Source organism: Gobio gobio, assembly GCF_949357685.1.
Source record: "Gobio gobio genome assembly, chromosome: 15".
Classification (NCBI taxonomy): Eukaryota; Metazoa; Chordata; class Actinopteri; order Cypriniformes; family Gobionidae; genus Gobio; species Gobio gobio.
Genome location: NC_137108.1, coordinates 29333141 through 29353223, shown reverse-complemented (window position 1 = coordinate 29353223; position 20083 = coordinate 29333141). Strand labels below are relative to the sequence as shown.

The 20083-nt window shown below is 37.0% G+C and overlaps 3 protein-coding genes across 6 annotated transcripts in view; 1 reads left to right on the top strand and 2 right to left on the bottom strand.

Moving 5' to 3' along the window:
• The window catches only part of virma (vir like m6A methyltransferase associated), a gene marked incomplete at its 5' end in the record, with an annotated part of 36540 nt that extends 35828 nt beyond the window's left edge, over nt 1–712 (bottom strand). The window contains one exon of one of the 3 annotated variants that reach the window (XM_079837992.1): nt 628–712. In XM_079837992.1, the coding sequence (XP_079694118.1) occupies nt 628–690 (63 nt within the window). The remainder of the gene's footprint in view (nt 1–627) is intronic. The other 2 variants (XM_079837993.1, XM_079837994.1) reach the window with 2 other exon arrangements.
• A 1711-nt stretch (nt 713–2423) lies between these two features.
• Nucleotides 2424–17792, top strand: esrp1 (epithelial splicing regulatory protein 1). Of its 2 annotated transcripts, none has more exons than XM_079836362.1 (15): nt 2424–2813; nt 3073–3201; nt 3560–3673; nt 3790–3904; nt 4407–4505; nt 4599–4653; nt 5305–5415; nt 5515–5647; nt 5806–5848; nt 6519–6820; nt 8950–9183; nt 11221–11419; nt 13794–14004; nt 15035–15206; nt 16212–17792. In XM_079836362.1, the coding sequence occupies exons 1-15, from the start codon at nt 2682–2684 to the stop codon at nt 16317–16319; spliced, it is 2157 nt and encodes a 718-aa protein (XP_079692488.1). In that variant the 5' UTR covers nt 2424–2681; the 3' UTR covers nt 16320–17792. The 2 variants fall into 2 exon arrangements, with proteins under 2 accessions (XP_079692488.1, XP_079692489.1); XM_079836363.1 differs by having other exon boundaries at nt 2425–2813; nt 11221–11407.
• The window catches only part of epb41l4b (erythrocyte membrane protein band 4.1 like 4B), a 33001-nt gene continuing 30473 nt past the window's right edge, over nt 17556–20083 (bottom strand). Inside the window, exon 23 of the mRNA XM_079836361.1 lies at nt 17556–19384. Coding sequence (XP_079692487.1) covers nt 19321–19384 — 64 coding nt within the window. The 3' untranslated portion in view covers nt 17556–19320. The remainder of the gene's footprint in view (nt 19385–20083) is intronic.

The window sequence follows — 20083 nt, the reverse complement described above, 5'->3', positions numbered from 1 at the left end:
GCAAAATGATATTAAATACAGGGGGTTTCTTGTTATTGAGGACAGATTCCTGGCACGTTTTACCCCGGCTACCCCTGTAAAGTTCTATACATTACAGACAACATCATTGTTTACATGCACATGCGGCGCTGTCATATAAACATGCCCGTGAGCGTTGCTGAACAAGCAACGACTTTATGTTTACAATAATATATGAGCATGTTATTATCAAATACATCTAATCGTTGATTTATCACAGTATGCTACTCGTTAATAGCAACTAAGTTACAAACGCTGCCAAAACAACAACAATATAGCCACGAGTTTGCTCTGGGGAACAACTTGCACCTAATACAATAACGTCAGGTTTGCTCTGCCATACAACATCTATAGTCTGTTCACGTATTTGTTTTAAATTAAAAATACCACGTGTTTTTATGAAAATGTGAATTCTATATTGAAGTAATTGAATATGTATGAATTACTGTGCTAATTAGCAAGCTAACTGTTTACAGCGCACAATGCGTTATTACAATGGAAACTTTAAGAACGCGCGCACAACAAAAAATGTATGTCTGTTATACGTTATAGTCTCTGCAACATGCGGTTAAAAGACACGAGCGAAGACAGCAAAATCCGCAAGCTTACCTCTGCACTTTGATGCTTGAACGTGTCTAAAAAGAGCAGCTCCATTGCAGAATCCCCCGCCATCTTTCTTGGTCACATTAGGACTTCCGGTAAGGAAAATACTTCCGGAGTTGAAGGCATTGTCAGTTGTCTTGTAGTAGGCTATCACTAGATTTTAATGAATGCATATTACATGCGCTAGACTTCTAGATTTCGATAATTGCATAATCTTATAATTGTATATAAACCATCTCATTGTGCACATATAGGCATAGCCTATTGTAGCCTAATGGTAATAGGTTATACAAAAGTTTAATAATAACTTTCAAAAAACAGATAAACCATACCCTACAACACTTTTTTCAACAGAAAATTATTAAAATGAATTACTGGATCGGATTGGGGTTTTCTTAACTATTATTAATTATAATTATATAAAGTCATGTCTCTTTCCATCGAAGATTTTGTACATGCTTATTTTTCCCCCTTTGCAACCCCCCATGATGCTTTTGTTTATTGTACTGGATATGCTATTGTTTCTTTTATAAGTAGCCTATGAACCTTTTTAAGCATACACAAAATGATAGATATAGCTGAGATTTAATTACATGTTATTTGTGTATTTTCACATGCATGTTATTGTTCCCTATTTGAGTTTGTAAATTGATATTGTTCAATAAAATAAAATAAATAAATACAATTTAAACAAGAGAGTAATTTCACTAGTCAATATAGATAGCATTTACAGAAGATTGTAAAAATGAGAACAAAATAAATAAAAAAAACATTATAATTAGTTGTTTCCACATGAAATTATGTCAATGATTTTAATATTTTTGCTTTACAATTTTTACAGTTGCACCATCTCATAATAACATAGCAAAGCCTCTTTACAAAATATGCATCTTCATTCTCCTAAGGACCTGATAGAGTCCAATAACAGGTGCTAACAAAGCCAGAAAACATTGCTAAATGGTAATAATAAAAGCATACAAACTTTGAATTAATACAAATATTGAAATCCTTCAGTGATTTTCATGGTGCAACACCTAATGGCACAACACTCGTCTCAGTACTGCTGGAGCTGGTTGGGCAAGAGTTGTGCACAGATCTGTTTATGCCATAAAGCACTGACTGAGGTTTGTTATCCACTGAAGTTGGCAAAGATATGATTATCGCAAAAGAAGGATGTGGCATTAAACCAATATGCCTACAGTTTTGCTTCGGTTGCACTTAATAGACATACCTGACTTTCACTGTTGAACAAATGTGGCCTCTTTTTCCACTCTCCATCTTTATAAAGAGAGTGTAAAATAATGTGTTGGGAAAGTTGTGTTGCATGGAGAGGATTGTGTATATGCTTTTCTATCTTTCCTTCTCTCATTACAAGGAATGCAATGCATATGGTAATAAAGGATGTACGCTCACTGTTATGACTGCTTTATATAAGATAACTGCCAATTACATTTACTTAAATATAGAGGTGTTCCCTTTGGTTCATGTATTTTGTGTTTATGGATTTGTTTTGTCAGGCTAATATTTAGTTAGTAGAAAAAATGTCAAATGATTGTGAAAGGCCTTTTTACACATAGGCCCTACGTCCTGTTCGCGATTGATGGCAGGTGAGCAGGTGTTAACGCCGGGTTATTTTATTAGTAGAGTGTCAACAGGTAATAAACAGATCCTGAATTCCCTCACATCATGTAGCACGAGCGAGCGGGTTTTCTGCATGCCCTGCCACGTCCTTGTTTCTCAGTAGCAGTAGGAGGGCTTTCTCTTGGGCAGGTATCTATTACCTGTGTCACGTGGGCGGTGGCCAGGTAGGGCGAACACAAAACCAGCGCGAGCCAAGCAGCCATTGCGGAGCAGAGCCAGGGGTTTCGGACTGGTTTGCATCGATTCTCGCGCAATTAAAAGGCCACGGGGCACATCAAGGCGAGTCCGAACCCGGCACTGATCTGTCCGTAAGGTGTGGGGTCACTGGGTTATTCGCTTCTCTGTCACCTGGAGTTGATCTCTAGGGCTTTGCTTTTGCTATCGGGGTGGTGACAATAGTTTTTTTTTCTTTCTTAAAAATGACGGTTAATCCCGATTATCTGGTGCTTTTATTCACCACCACATCTGGCGCAAGTGGGGACCAGTTAGGATCAGACGAGAAGGAAATTGTACAGTTGGTTTGGCAAGTTGTGGATTTAGCGGCTAAAAAGGTAATTTCATATTTCCCCGTGATGGTGTGTGCGTGTGTATGCGCGTTTGCGTGTGTGTTGTAATTCTGGTGGAGGTGAGAGAGAATTAGAAATAGGATAATAGGATCTATCTATCTATCTATCTATCTATCTATCTATCTATCTATCTATCTATCTATCTATGTATCTATCTATCTATCTACTTTTTACATCCATCTATTTATTTGCCTATGTAAATGTAAATGTTGGAAGTGAGCATTTTTCTCCTTTCTGCATTTAGGCTGGCCAGGTAAATGAACTGCTAGTCAAACCAGATAATGTTGATCTTTCTGAGGAGTGTCAGGAGGTGAATGGACTCACAGAGGATGCCTTGACAACTGCCGATCCGTTTGAGGAGGCCATCGAACAGGTGATCATTCTCACATAATCTGTCCTGACAGCTTGGCGTTTATCTTTAAATGAGTCTGTTCTTGATTTTAATTTTTTTTTAGACTTAATTGGGTGCTTCAAAATACATAAGGGTGTTTGCATTTGAGAGTGGACCATTTCAAAGGACAGTTTAATTTTCTGAAAGAGAAATCCTTGAGGGGGGGGGGGGGGTCTGCCTATAGAACATTTAAACTCCAATGAATGGTTGCGTATCTATACACACTATTAAACGCATTATTTAACAGCTTGCGGGTTGATATTTGCACAAGCAGCCTCGTGGGTATGTATTAAATGCCACAAAAAAGTGCTGTTTACTCAAAGGGTGTCTGTGTGTGCAGTTGAATCAGAAGTTATGTACAGAAGTGGACGCAGGTGCAGGGAATACCTTCTACCTCTGTACGGATGGACAGCTGCATGTGCGTCAAGTCCTGCATCCCGAGGCTTCCAGCAAGGTATCAAACTCTAAATACTGCAACTTAAGTGTGCGGGTGGTAATTGTAAAAAAGTTTAGCCAACAATTTATGAGTGCAAATGGGTTTTCTTGACCGCTTTCTTTTGTGTTTTTCAGAATATGTTGTTGCCTGAGTGTTTCTTCTCGTTCTTTGACCTGCGGAAAGAGTTCAAGAAAAAATTCCCATCAGAAGGGGAATTGAAAGACTTGGAACTTCAGGTCATGGCTGACTGTATCCTAAAAATTTTTTAAAATTCTCTCTTTTTGTATATTTTTATAAGTCTTAAGTGGATAAGAGTAGATTAATACACGCATTACTTCATAATTCTCTGACAGTGCGAGGAAGTTGTATTTGAGTGTTTATGTGAGAGAAAGATTGGCAACAGGGTGTTGGCTGCAGGATCCCAAGGTTTTGAAATGCAAATAGACTAACAATAGTGTGGGTTCAATTGAGCCAGCAAGAGAAAGCCAGGAGTGTTTAGCCAACAAGCTTAACCTGCCACACCTACGCTGTAACGTCTTAATGACTACACACACACACACACACACACACAATGCAATAGCACAGCCTTCTGCCCAATAAGAAAGGTTAATCGAAAGTCATTCTCTCCCTCTGTTTCTTTTTGAAAGACTGAATTCAATCATTCCTTGCATTTTTACTGTGTCATTGACTAGTACTTAATGTGTCAGAAGTAACACTAAATGCTGTATTCCTTGACTGCGGTTGCGATCAGACTTGAATGTGGTTGTAGATTCTTCTCTTCATGCTTTCACTGCTTACAAAGTTCAGCAGATGTCAGATATTGTTTTAGCACTCATCTCGGAGCCTGTCTGTAAGTCCTTACAACTATTCTTACTATATTATTGTCTGCACACATAGTTATCTCAAGTGTTTTGTTATGAACCTGCATTATTCTTTGTCATAGGCCACAAATTCTCCTTACCTGAAAAAGTGAATGACAAGTTTGAGACAGGCACCTGGTAAGAGCTGTTTCTTATTTAAGCTAAAAAACATTTGTCTTCAACTGTGTTCAATCGATCCTTTGCTAAACTCCACCTTAAAATGGTAATGACCATTAGCAACTGTTGCCATCCACCATATAATTATAATTTTTTTGTGCAAAATATTACAGTAAAGTCATGTGATTTTCTATAATGAATATACATTTTTCTCGTTAGAACTCTAAAGTATTAAGATTACTGTTTGTGAGTGCAATTTCTATCAAATCAATCAAATGACTATAGAATTGAGATCGGAAATTCATGTAAAAATGTTACATTAAAAATTAAAGTACAATTGCTGCTACATCACTTATAATTGTGATGGATATAATTCATAGAGGATATTAGCATTATATCATATTTTATTATTATTGAATAAATCCTGAAAAGTAAATGATGTGAATTAAACGGTGTCCACTCTTAATCACTAATGGACATGTGAAAGATCAGTAAGAGCCACGTACCTATTTTTTTATTATGCATTAAGTATTTATTTAAATAAAACTTCAGATGAAATGCTTACAGTGTCAGATGTCATCTTGTTCAATCCTATAAGAAGGGTCACTTGATATAATAAAAATAAATTTGCTATGCTGCTTGTATAAGTTTCTGTTTAAACTGTATGTATAGCAGTAAGATGGAGAGGGTGGATGATAACACAGTGATCAGAGCCCGGGGTCTTCCATGGCAGTCCTCAGACCAGGACATCGCCCGCTTCTTCAGGGGTCTCAACATCGCCAAGTATGCAAACAACCCACAGCCAACTCTGGTTTAATCGATTATCATTATTCAGTGTGTGCATAATACCAATCTGTCTGATGATTGACTGTGTGTGTGTAGAGGAGGTGCTGCATTGTGTCTGAATGCTCAGGGAAGGAGGAATGGAGAAGCACTAGTGCGGTTTGAGAGTGAAGAGCACAGGGATTTGGCCCTGCTGAGACACAAGCATCACATGGGCACCAGATACATTGAGGTACACACACGTTCATAAAAGCTATTAGTACTGAAACATAATTTTAACTCTGTTTATGTATATGAAGTTACATTTAGTGCTGTAATGGACTGTGAAGTCCTGTCACATGCACCTTTGTAGTAGTATGTAAATTCTCATGACCTTATTTTGCATTGCAGGTTTACAAGGCAACAGGTGAAGATTTTCTAAAGATAGCAGGAGGTAAAAACATTATTTTGTATTTTGGGCTTGTATGTGCATAGGGTTGGGAACTGAGAACCAGTTCTTATTCTTATTCAGAACTGGTTCCATAGTTAATTAAATTCCGTGACTAATCTATTCTTATTCAGAACCGGTTCCATTAAAAAAAGAAAAAAGAAAAGAAAAAAACAGAGCAGTGTGAGCAGTGTAGTCTGATTCCCAAAGGAATGAGTTGGTTCTTTTTAGTGAATCAAAAACATACAGTGCAAACAGTGTAGTCTAATCCCAGGACAAATGACAAAGGAAGTGAATCATAAACATACATTGCTGTCATTAAAAGTCTGTGTAAACACAACTTTGATGAGAACTGATTTACACTTATTTATTATTGAAATTGCATTTTATTTTTCCAAATATTTATTACGTAAAAGAACTAAAAAAAAAAGTGAAGGAACTAGAATAGTTAACAGGAATTGGAACAGGAAATGCTTTTCTTTCCCATCCCTGTATGTGGATAATCTTGCACTAGATCTATCTACTAGTATGAGGGCAGTTGTATCCTAAACTGTGTATATGATTTTATCTGAGTTTGTGATCTCTTAATGTTATTTGCATTGGTTTCAGTTGGCTTTGTGTATTTTTAGCTTCACATTGAGAGGCTGACGAATAATGGTGAATGTCTGACTTACAGGTACCTCTAATGAAGTGGCCAATTTTCTGTCGAGGGAGAATCAGATTATCATACGCATGCGTGGACTTCCGTTCACTGCCACTGCAGAGCAGGTGCTGCAGTTCTTCTCCCCGGCGTGTCCCGTGACCGACGGCACCGAAGGCATTCTGTTTGTACGTTTTCCCGATGGCAGGCCCACTGGGGATGCGTTCGTCCTGTTCTCCTGCGAGGAGCACGCTCAGAATGCACTGAAGAAACACAAGGACATCCTGGGCAAGAGATACATAGAGCTGTTCAAGAGCACAGCGGCTGAGGTGCAACAGGTGAGAGAAGCACTTCCTGTTTTAGTTGGTTTGGATTGTTGGACAGACTCAGGGAGGGGGGGTAAGTAAAACGTGGGGACTTTGAGTGTGTGTACAAGTTTGTACTCTAGCTGAACAAACACTCAGCTCAGTAATCTGTAAAAGATTAGCTTTTCAAAGCTGTCATAAAAAACTCTCTCTGAGTCCTTCCGTTCTTCAGGTGAAACCCTTTAAAATGTCATTGTTACTAATTTTGTAGTATTACTTGGAATTCCTTCTTGTTCATTTTTAGCTGTCATGATCAAACCAAGGCTACTAAACCATAGCAGGCAGTTGAGCTCAACTTAACTTGTGTTTGAGCAGACATTGTGTGTTTGACTATCTCAGCTGTGTTGATCACGAGTAAGGGGTTTTTGATACTCAAGGGTGTGTCTGTTAGAAAGCAGGAAAAGAGAATCCCATCACAACCTATATTAGTAGTTGGCTGGTTATTTAATAAGCATAATGTTTACAATTGAATCACCAAATGATACCAAAAGACTATAGATAGATAAACCTATTCAAATTTAAAGGGAAACAAAGCAAATGTGTTTAATCTATTACACAACGAATGCCAACTGGTCCTGCCCGTGTACCTGCTACAACTGTAAACTTTTTTGTGTTTAACTGTCTAATAACAATATACAAAGCTGATTTTTTATTGTTTTATAGCTACTTTTTGACAATGCAAATAAATAATCATTAGACTACAGCAATAAATCTAACATGCATAATAAATATATTTAGTTTTATAAAGATTAAGCCTTTTTAAAGTAGTTTTTCTATCAAAATGGTTGCAGATTTATTTTCTTCTTTGTTTTGGGCTGTCTATCCTTTACCATGGTACCTTGTGATTTTCACTTAAAGGGTTAGTTCACTCAAAAATAAAAATTCTGTCATGAATTACTCACCCTCATGTCGTTCCGAACCCGAAAGACCTTCGTTCATCTTCAGAACACAAATGAAGATATTTTTGATGAAATCCGAGAGCTCTCTAACCCCACATAGACCGCAATTTAATTACCACTTCAAGGCCCAGGAAGGTAGTAAAGACATCGTTAAAATAGTCCATGTGTTGCACTGTTTACACTACGTCAACAGCGTAGACTGACTCAGATGAGAAGAGATTCTTGAATTAAGCCGTTATTTTTTTGCACAAAAAGTATTCTCGTTGCTTCAAAAAATTGAGGTTGAACCACTGGAGTCACATGGACTATTTTAACGATGTCTTTACCACCTTTCTGGGCCTTAAAAGTGTTAATTAAATTGCTGTCTATGAAGTGGTCAGAGAGTTCTCTGATTTCATCAAAAATATCTTCATTTGTGTTCCGAAGATGAACGAAGGTCTTACGGGTTTGGAACAACATGAGGGCGAGTAATTAATGACAGAAATTTCATTTTTGGGTGAACTATCCCTTTAACTTATTTGACATATAAACTGATTATGGGGAAAAGTATGAAAATTGATAAAATATATGGGTTTAAAGGGATTATAGGTTTATCTCTACCAAAGTACAGATGGTTTAGAGTAGAACAGGTAAAACATTAAACGATCAAATATAAAGCAAGAAACCTAGGAAACCAAAGTTATGGTTTGGCTTGCTCAAACAAAAAGTGCATGGTGTTTGAGGCTTGATCTAGTAGTTCCAACAATTATAAAACTGGTCCAACATACATTGGTCAAGTTGTCTTCATATTAGGGCATTTGAGGATATAGACACACCAATATTGTGTTTGCATGGTTTCAAGTTTATTTGCATAGCTCTTTTCACAAAACATTGTTTCAAAGCAGCTTTACAGAAAATGCTTCTATTATCAGCCAGAGATGAGTGTATATGTCCACATGGCAGTAATATACAGCTGTAATGTAATGCATGTTATGAGTTAGTTAGTTAACGTCATGTATTCAGTTAAGCAGATACAACGAACGTGTTAGCCAGCAATTACAACTTGTGCATGTAATTATTGCAATATAAAGATAATATTACAATATAAGGATAATGGCAAACAGTGTCAGTACCTCCAGTTAGAACTCAGTTCTAAAAACAAAAAATCTTCTTGATAATATTCATTTGCAGTCATATACTCTAACTCCAGAATTTGTGTGTCAGGTACTGAACAGATACTCATCTGCGCCGTTGATTCCGGTGGCCCCATCCCCCATCCTGTCTATTGTGCCACCGCCCACATTTGTGCCCCAAACGGCAGCAGTGACAGGTGTTCGGGACTGCGTGAGATTGAGGGGTCTGCCGTACGATGCCAGCATCCAGGACATTTTAGTTTTCCTGGGGGAATACACTGCTGACATCAAACCACATGGAGTGCATATGGTGCTTAACCAGCAGGTAAGCGCTCAGACCCACTTATGTCCTTATGAACTGTGTACTTAACTGTCGTCTCTGGCTTTGAATTCATATGGAGATAATCCAATATAATAAACACACCTATGTAAGTTCAGAATGTGTTCTGTCAGAGAGGTTCCTCCCTTTGGCTCAACCAATCCGTTAATCAATCAGTGCAGCAGCTTCTGTCAGGACTTGTGTTTCTTCATTCCTTTGTAATGTGTTGCTGTCATGCCTTGGTTCATACAATAGTTGAAAGCACGCTGAAGAGAACTAAACTTAGAACTAAACTTTCATCTAGACACAAAGATTTTAATGATTCGGATTCCTCTATTTCTATTAATGATTCTTTTATACTACCTCCCAAATGTCTGGGGTCAGTAAGATTTTTTTTAATGCTTTTGAGAGAAGTCCCTTATGCTCACCAATGCTGCATTTAATTGCAGTAATGCAGTAGCAACAGCAGCACAATAGAAAAAATAACTGTTTTCTATTTTAATATATTTTCAAATGTAATTTATTCCTGTGATGTCTTTAAGTCTCAGGTGTCAATCCTTCAGAAATCATTCTAATATGCTGATTTGCTTCTCAAGCAACTAATATTATTATTATTATTATTATTACAGTGACACTACAATAAGATTTCATTAGTTAACTACTTTAGTTAACATGAACTTAGAATGAACAATACTTCAGTCTTTATTAATATTTGTTCATTTTTTTCAACATTTACTAATACATTATTCAAATCAAAAGTTGTATTTGTTAACATTAGTTAATGCACTGTGAACAAACAATGAACAGCTGTATTTTTATTAACTAACATCAACAAAGATTAATAAATACAGTAACAGATGTATTGCTCATTGTTAGTTCATTTTATTTAATACATTAACTATGAAACCTTATTGTAAAGTGTTACCATTATGATTAATGTTGAAAACAGTTCATCTGCTTACTATTTTTGTGGAAACCATGATTACATTTTGATAAATTTTGTAACAATGTACCAATATTTATTGTCACTTTTGATCAATGCAACACATCCATATTATATTATATGATATTATATTATATTAATGATATTATATGATATTATACTATAAATTATATTGATTTTATATATATATATATATATATATATATATATATATATATATATATATATATATATATATATGTATATATATATATATATATATGTATATATATGTATATATATGTATATATATGTATATGCGCAATGAAATATATATATATTATTTGATCCTAAACTTTTGAATGAATTATTTCATTGCCACATGATAAAATTATTTAAAACAATTATTGTGTTTTTTTACAGTCTCTTTTTAAAATGCAATCCTATAATTATATTGAATTTACTATATATTAAACAACGATAATAAACAAATGAAAAAGTGGTTATTTTATTTTTATAAAATACTACTGAAAGCTACATATTTAACTACACATTTTCATATGAACCACCAGTCGGTAACTACACTGATTGTAGTTGTATAGCTGTTTCTGTTGGTTCATCAAAAGAACCATAATTCATAGTTCATGCATTGGACTGTAGGGCAATTGAAACTGTTTGCACTGTATGTTTTTGAATCAAAGAACCCATAAGAGTCATTTGTTTCAGGAAATTAAATCCACTGGTTTTTGACTCAATGGCTCAAAAGAGTCTTTAATTGTTCTGTAAATAAAATGTTCACACTGTCTGTCTGGTGCTGTAGGTTCAGTAGCAGTAATGTTGTTTCTTTGAATAACCTGTGCAGGAATCTAGTGCAGCACGTATTCTAGTAGCCTATGTTTTGAGTGAGTTTATTTTAAGAATAATTATCAGATCCTTATTATGAATAAGAACCAGTTTTCTGTTCCCAACCCTTGCATCTTAAAAAACAATTGAAGATACTGAAAAAAAAAACCCAATGAGACATATTTAGTACATCGATCAACAATTTAAAACAGAAACATGTCATGTGTACTTGTTTCATTCTTGCATGAGTTTATGCATTTGTTTGTGTGTTCGGTCAGGGTCGTCCGTCGGGTGATGCTTTCATCCAGATGCGTTCAGCCGACCGGGCATTCCTGGCGGCCCAGCGCTGCCACAAGCGCAGCATGAAGGAGCGTTACGTGGAGGTGTTTGCGTGCTCCGCTCAGGAGATGAACATCGTGCTAATGGGGGGAACGCTCAATAGGAGCGGCCTCTCGCCGCCACCATGTAAGTTACGACGTAAGTGCCGCTGGGCTCTGGGTCTGCTTCTCTCAGCTGTGTGTGCGGGTAGGTGGCGCTTCACGCCTTCCTGTTTTTTCCACTTTCTCTCATTCATTCACTTATTCATGCATTCATTTGGTGGGTGTCCTGTCCATATTTCCTGTCCATACAGGAATAGGCATCAGGAGCAGTAGGAATCTGGTTGGGTGAATGTTTTTTTTTTAATTCAATTTAGATCTGATGAGTTTGTCAGATGCTTTTCCACAGCGGGGGAATTGAGGGCTTTGATTTGGGGTGATTGAGCAATCTTTCTAAATCTAAATGTGCACAATTTCAATTCACATCATAATGCCACCAATTGTACTTTCAAACGCATGGCGTGTCAGGGAAAGGCACAATCTGTTTGATTTTAGTTTAGATTTCTTTCTTTCTTCGGTTCTAGTTCTGGATAGATAGTCAGCTCGGTAACTCTCCTACCCTAATGACCACCAGCGGCACGTAAAATCCTCTGCATGCCACAGGTTGAGTCTGGTTAAAGGTGCCTGAATGCCTGTGGCTGTGTGCTGCTGTGTTGAAGGGTGGAGGGAACATACCTGACTTGTAGCTGAATAATAATGGCAGATATTGACAGTTTTTGGGTTAAGGTTTGCTGCATGCTTTGTGTGAGAAATACAGTTGGGATAGATATTTTAATAGAAATACTTTGCTTGCGCCAAACTGGTATTTTTCAGACTCTGTGAGCAAAATATTTTGCAACATTTAATATTACTAAAGACACAAAACATTCACTGATAGATGAGATTTGTAATTGTACCTACTGCAGTAACTATGAGACATGCTTGAATTGGCTGCAAGACAACTCGTTTAGATGCTGGTGCACAGTGTGACCGGTTGAATTTAGGGTGGGCTTTGGAGGTGGCTACACCGTTGATTTGCACCTGCATTGTTCATTGTTTGTATGATGAAATTACTGGATGAGCCTCTGATGACAAACCATGAACAGGACTCGAAAGCAGTTTAAAGGCGTAAAGCCCTCTTTGTAACTGGCTTAGGTTCAGTCAGGACCACACCCTTTAATTGGTTGGCAAAAATACCTAATCCTTTTTTGTCATAGTCTTTTAATTCTTTACCTTTATATTATTTAATTTTCGATTATATTTTATTAGTAATGATTTAAATGAGTCCATTTTAGTCCTCTTTGTTCTCAGTAAAATGGTATGTAAGTTTGTCAACAAAAATAACGTTTAGTTTGTCATTTTAATGTGAAAAAGACTAAAATAATATAAGAGAGTTACAATGTATTTTTTTATAAAATATTATTTGAGTTCATTTTATTATCTCTAATATAGCATAAAGCTGTGGGTTTCAACCATTTTGACTCAAATAAAAATATAAGTTACAATATTTCCAGTATTTTTCAAGCTTTTGTATTAATAGAAACTGTTAGTATTGATATATTAAATTAAATAACCATGATTCATCTTGTGATCCCTGAAGTTTCTAGAACTGTATGTTCTTCAGTAAAAAGTTATTGAGGGAGGAAAAAAAGAAATATGATTTGAGTTTACATCTTGATTTTGTGTGTTTTTAGCATTTTAATTTAGATCAGCGTTAGATCATTTTAATATACCAATAATAATTTATTAATTAACATACTTTTAAGTTATCCTGTGGGCCCCTTGGAAGTTTGCTGAGGCCCCCTTGTTGAGAATCACTGGCATAAAGGTTCGGTTATCAGTGTTCAGCTCTTTCAGCTCCAACAGGTCAATTCTTGATGGATGATTACATTTTTTTTAGAATCATTGCTAGCGCATTGTTAACAGAGTGATGCAGGTATGACTTCAAAATCCAGAAGATTAATTTGCCACTGGTTCCCTCAAGATTTTCCTATGGGTTTTTATAATGGGGTTTTTACATTTATGCTTAAAATATGGTCTGTGGTAAACATAACATGACGATACTTGAATGTCTTGTTCTCTACAGCATAAACTGCACACTCTCCCAAGCCAAGCGTTCTTATCTAGTTACTTATTAGAAACATATGTTTTTAAAATGAAAAATAATAGCTTCAAAATTTGTGTTTTCGATTATGGGTGTGTGTAATTTACGTTGTAGAACAAAATGCCTCATTATGAATAGGAAAATCTCGAGGGCACCAGTGGCAAATTAGTCTTCCGGGTTTTGACGTCATCCCTGCACCACTCCATATCTTGCAGTGTTACCTTTTTAGTCATATTGTCATGAACCATATATCTTATTAAAACCGTTGAATTATCACCGTGGTGCAATCAAAAAGATAAACACTACAATCCCGTCTGATGGCCGTAACTGGAAGCTTCAAGGTTGTTTTTTCTCTCAATAATTCCTCAATATCCCACCTCCCCCATTTCAGGTTTGTCTCCTCCATCGTACACGTTTCCTCACGGGACAGCTGTCCTTCCAGCTGGAGCTGTCCTTCCTGCAGGAGCAGTGCTACCGGTGGAGCAAACAGCTATCTACCCCTCCCAGTTCCTGCTGAGTCCCCGGCACCAACTGGCACCAACAACGGCCTTTTACCCTGCCAGTAACCAGCTGTACATGAACTACACCACCTATTATCCCAGGTGAGAGTTATATCTGTTAATGTTGTTTTTCATTAATAATGGATAAGCTATTGGATAAGCAATGGCCATATACATATGCAGTGTACGAGCAATAGTTCACTGCAGTTTCATTCACAGACGATGATTAATGGTTGATTGAACACCACTTGTCTTTAAGTTAATGATGTGTCTACTCTAGTCAAAGTGTACATGTTAAACCAAGCCAGTGGCTGTGTCCAAAACTTACTGAGGAATGAAGGCATCATAGATGCATAGATGTATCCAAGGTTTAAACATTTGCTTAGTTATATCTAGAATTCACTTGAATTACCTCGGAAACCTGTCTGAACCAGTTTGTAGGGGGAATCTTCATACAGAAACGTGACTTCCTTACCTTTTGGACACAGCCAACATATGTCAGAATTCTCTTACCAGTAGCGGTCTTATGTTTACTGAGAGGTTTCACAAAGTGTGAATATTTATATACAACCATTGTGTAAGCGTGTATGTTTGTGTTTGAGGGTAATGTAATGTGTTTTGTGGGCTTGTACCTCGGGCTTTGTTGATGAGTTGCTCAAATGAAGCTCTAAAGTCTGAACATAATGATGACTTTGTCTTTAAGAAGTGCACAACCAGGACTGGGTGTGTTTACAAGGCTAACATGCTACAAAGTGAGTGTGTCACACCCCGGTCAATTAACATAGCTATAATGCGTCTTTTAGTTCACTCCATACTGGAAGAACTGGTTCAGGAACTGATTTTGTATATGAGATTTAAGGAGAGAAATATGATTATCTAGCTTGAGGAAGGCTATAAACTATCAATAAACTAACACTGCAGTTGATGTGTGATTGGAGCAGGACTATTTGATCGAGCAATGGAAGTTTAAAAAAATAAAATAAAAAATATAAATCATATTTAATCTATATGCGTGTTTATATTTTTAATATAATATTTATTAATATAATTTAATATATATATATATATTTTAAATGTTTTCGCTTATTTGGCTTTTTTTCCCCTAAATTTGATCTTTGTCTGTTTTCAACAGCCCACCTGGCTCCCCCCCTAACATCAGCTACTTCCCTACCGGCCACACCCCTTCAGCAGGCTCACTCATCTCGGCCCCGCCCACAGCATTGATACGAATGCAAGGCCACATCCCTTCCCACGCTTATAATAGTGGGGTTAAAGAGATCCTCAGCATGGTCCATGGGTATCAGGTGAGTTTAAAAGACACCCACAACTCGATTATAATACCAATGTGTCTTCTGGAAGGGACAGGACTTTCTTGCATGCCATTTCTCTGATTATTTTAGTCTGCCGAAAGGAAGTAGCTCAATTATTTACAGTTCACTGATGACCTCTGAAGAATTTAAATGTATTAGCAAGGAGCTTCAAATGGGCTTTCATAATGTTATTGAGCGCCACTGATCCAAACACAAGTCCTAGTTTGTTCCACTTCAGAAACTTGTGTATGTGTGTTTATAGGCAGGGCTGGGCTGGATTGAAGGGAACATTAAGGTGTGTCCTTTGCCCTGAAGTGCTCAGCATTGAAGATTTAGATGCTTTAGTGGGTTTGAGTAACAGGATCGCATAGTTGCATTGTCACACCCCCTCGATGAGCTAAACAGGTTCCTCTAGTCTAAATTCCCTCTCACACACACACACACCAAGCTAAGGTGCGGTGCGGTGCATTGGCCTGCTCTATCTTGAGTCCAACTTGACTTGTTATTGTCATGGTATTATCGTTATGGAAAGCCAGTGTTATTATTCTGCCATTCGAGATCAGGTAAATTAAATCCTCATATATAAACAAACACTGCACAAAACAAATACATACTTATCAAACATTTTATATATATGTATACATGACATCTTTAGCAGTTATTATTTTAATATAGCAATAGTATGTACTGAGTAGTACTGTAGAATATTTATCTGTTTGGAAGCGGACACCATATATTTGACACCACAGGAGTGAAACCTTCTGTTAGTTTGCCTAATGGGATAATGAATCCATTTTAAAAACAGCTGTGGCTCCTGCCATGCACATCCACAATGTGCGTCTCACCCATGCAGGCTGTACATTCGCCTCAGGCGATTTGCTAGTTAGTCAGTAGGAGGGCTGTCACTCATTTGAGGTGGGGCTTATTACAAATAATGAGGCATAAGCATCTCTTGAGTAGTCTCTTGAGTAAATGTAATTTTTTTTCTGTCTCCTTTAGCCTGGCAACACTGAATTGGTAACTCTCCCTTCTATGCTGTCAGCCAAGCAGCCTATTGGAGACCAGTCTGTCGGAGGCGGAGCCTATCTTGACTTGCAGTTGCTTTAAGCCAATCTATTGACGAGGCCAAGCCCCTGTGGTGGATTCAACAAACCCCTCAAAACAAAGCAGTTTATGCCATTTATGCTATTTATATGAGAATTTTAAAAAGAATTATATGTATTTTGACATTAATGTATATTGCACATTGTTTTTGTATGCATTAGAGCTAATATTCTGCTCATAAGGTTTTTGCTGAAGACGTGTGTCTGTGTGTGTGTGTGTGTGTGTGTGTGTGAGTGCGAGTTAGTATGTTTGTGTACATGCACATGCAGCGATGTTCACTCAGGAAATAGCTTCTCAAACCAGGGTCAAAACATTATAGCTGCCGAATCAAAGGCAAACTTTCACTGAAACATAAATTTAAGCCAAAGGACCAGACAAAAAGTGTGTTAGTGCCTCCCTGTCGATGTGACCCTACCGTGAGTATGTGTGGATGTGTAGAGACCTTCTCAAGCCGGTTTTTTTTTTTCTTCTTTGAAGGTTTTAATTTGCATGAAGTTTATAGAGCTAGCTGTTATAACATGTTTACAAGATTCGCCAAATCCTTACACCACGCACAACGCAGTTTGTGGATCTCTAAAACATGTAGTTCTGCAAGTCATTTCGCCAAAAATAGCTTAGAATCAGGAACAACTTACATTTGTGCTTTATACCTGTGTGTCTGTCGTGCATCAGAAAAATATGTATTGTCCATACCAATCAATGTACAAAATAGAAAAATGTGCTTGTTGATGTGTGTATGTGTAGTACATGTAACCCAATTGATGAATGTATATGTGTGTATGTGTAGGTGTGTGCACAGTAACCAAAATTCAATGCATGTGTGTTTATTTACTGCACTCAGAGAGTGTTTTCGGGCCTGCTGTAATGCACACAGGTGTATTTTTTACCCATTGTCTGTGTATTAATGAGAGTGTTTGTGCGCATCTGCTGGAATGTGAACAGGTTTATTTTTTACCTGCAGCTGTATCCCATCTGTACCCTCCTGTTTGTTTATGCCAATGTGCCTCATTTATTATACTCTGTGCTTTTTTTTAAATACTAGGAGTAATTTGCATGTTTAGGCTTTTATGAGCAGTAGGAGTAAAGTGTATGACAGAGAAATGTTCAGTGTGATTTATTTGTACTAGTACCCACACCTGCCAACAGGCAGTAGTTAAAGTAGAAGCACTACTCACTCATCTGTTACCATCATATTTGTAATTCTTAACATAGGTAGAAAAGAGAAATCAAGAATTTGGCTGTTTGGAGAAAGTATTATTTTATTTTGATATTTTATAATAACTTAAAATAAAGTAAATTTAACAATATTTCCGAGGGATTGAGTGACTGGCTCGTATTTGTATTTACATTTCCACACCTAAAAAGTGATTGAGCTACATGAAATCCCCAGTGTGGCCATATCAAAATATTAACACTGGATTTGCTCTCCCTTATGAGAATCAAGTTGTATACAAGAAAATAAAAAGTTACATTTTTTTTGTTGCTCCTGGTCTACTTCTCAAAGGCAAACCTGAAATGCGTATTTAATGCCCTCTAGTGGGCAATGTGATCATCAAAGCTTGAGCTCTCGTCAGTACTTCCGGAAATATCTCCCTTGTTTTTATATTACAAGAGAGAAAGGATATTAGTGTATAAAACTGCAGTTTCATATGAAATGTACAATAGGGATAGCAGTACAATTTTTCACAAAATATATATTAGAAACCTTTAACTTTGCATGACATTTAAGCACGTGTTCAGAATAGAATACTAACTAGCATACAGCTATTTAACTGCATGCTGCGCAGTACACACTATATATACACTGTCTAAAATAGTATCTGATGCAGTACAATATATAAGGGCACGTTTTAAACCTAGTTTGGTTACATGACCTCATTATGCTTTCAGGTTAAGTGGCACTAATTATATCATAAATACGTTAATTTAATCCAATTTAAAAATTTTGACAAATTGTCCTCTTTTTTTTGCATTTTGTATGTAAAAAGGTGTTTAAATGTAAAAATGTCTTTTGGGTTGGTTAGTTAAATAGTGATTTCAAATAGATTAAAAAATTGCAGATGTTCACAAGTCACATTTAAATGCATTGCATTGTGGGATATAGTGACCCAGGCACTGTGCTCTGCTGCACACTGTGGCTGCATCCGAAATCGCATACTTCCCTACAGTACAGTAGGCAAAAAAACAGTATGCGACAAAAAAATGTCCGAATTTACAGTACTCAAGTACCAAGATGACCTACTTCTCCCAGCGAGATTCTGAAGTTTGCATACAATGGACACTTTACTATCCCGTGAGGCCAGTTAGACCACAGGAGAGGATTTGTAAATGGCAGTGAAGCGACATAACTGATGCTGGTAGGTCACATGACAATGACAACATGCCGAATATAGTACATCGCGATTACATTCATACTACACATAAATATACTATATAGAACATACTTTTTTAGCGGTCGTGAAGTAATTACTTATTCAAAATAAGTACCAAATCAAGAGAGTATGTGATTTCGGACACAGCCTGTGGAAGGTCATCCAGGTATTTTGCATACTGTGCACAGTATACATACTGCATACTACAGAGATAGTATGTGTAGTATAGTAATATGCTATTGAGAACATAGCCAAATACAGTAGGCCTATACACTGACAGCTTTAAGCGAAGCCGGAGGCGTTTAAATAAACTCTGCCCTTCAGGAAACCATTGACAGATTATAAAACATTGAGAAAAATAAGTGATAAGAATTATTAAAAGTTAACCAGTCATTATGTCAGTTTATACAGCGCAAATGCAGATGCCATGCTATGAACAGAACAAGCAAACAAATGTTTCTGAAAACACTGCTGTGTGGTATTAGCAAAAAGCTAAAATAGCTCTTATAGCATAGAGGTTTGTTTAGGTCCATATACTGTGTAACAGTGAAATAAATTAGTGCATTGAGTTAAGGGCTCTTTTTTCTGTGTAGTATTTGTTGTCTGTAAGCAGAAGTGTTGTTTATGTTGTCTCAGAGTTCTGTCATTAACAGAGCCCTCAGCAGTTTCTCTCTCTCCATCCGCAGGTCTTCAGAGCTTCACACATACAAAGACAAACACATGAACAGAAAGAAGGATGGGAACAATCAGAGAAAACAGCAACAGATGGAAAGAAAAATGGACAAACATGCATAAGAAAAGAAAGATATGAATAATCACAGAGAGACAGCAGATACAGTGGGGAGGACAAGTATTTGATACACTGCCGATTTTGCTGGTTTTCCTACCTACAAAGCATGTAGAAGTCTGTAATTTTTATCATAGGTACTCTTCAACTGTGCGTGACGACAAAAATCCAGAAAATCACATTATATGATTTTTAAATAATTCATTTGCATTTTATTGCATGACATAAGTATTTGATCACCTACCAACCAGTAAGAATTCCGGCTCTCACAGACCTGTTAGTTTTTCTTTAAGAAGCCCTCCTGTATTAACTGCACCTGTTTGAACTCGTTACCTGTATAAAAGACACCTGTCCACACACTCGATCAAACAGACTCCAACCTCTCCACAATGGCCAAGACCAGAGAGCTGAGTAAGGACATCAGGGATAAAATTGTAGACCAGCACAAGGCTGGGATGGGCTACAGGACAATAGGCAAGCAGCTTGGTGAGAAGGCAACAACTGTAGGCACAATTATTAGAAATTGGAAGAAGTTCAAGATGACGGTCAATCTCCCTCGGTCTGGGGCACTATGCAAGATCTCACCTCGTGGGGCTTCTCAAAGAAAA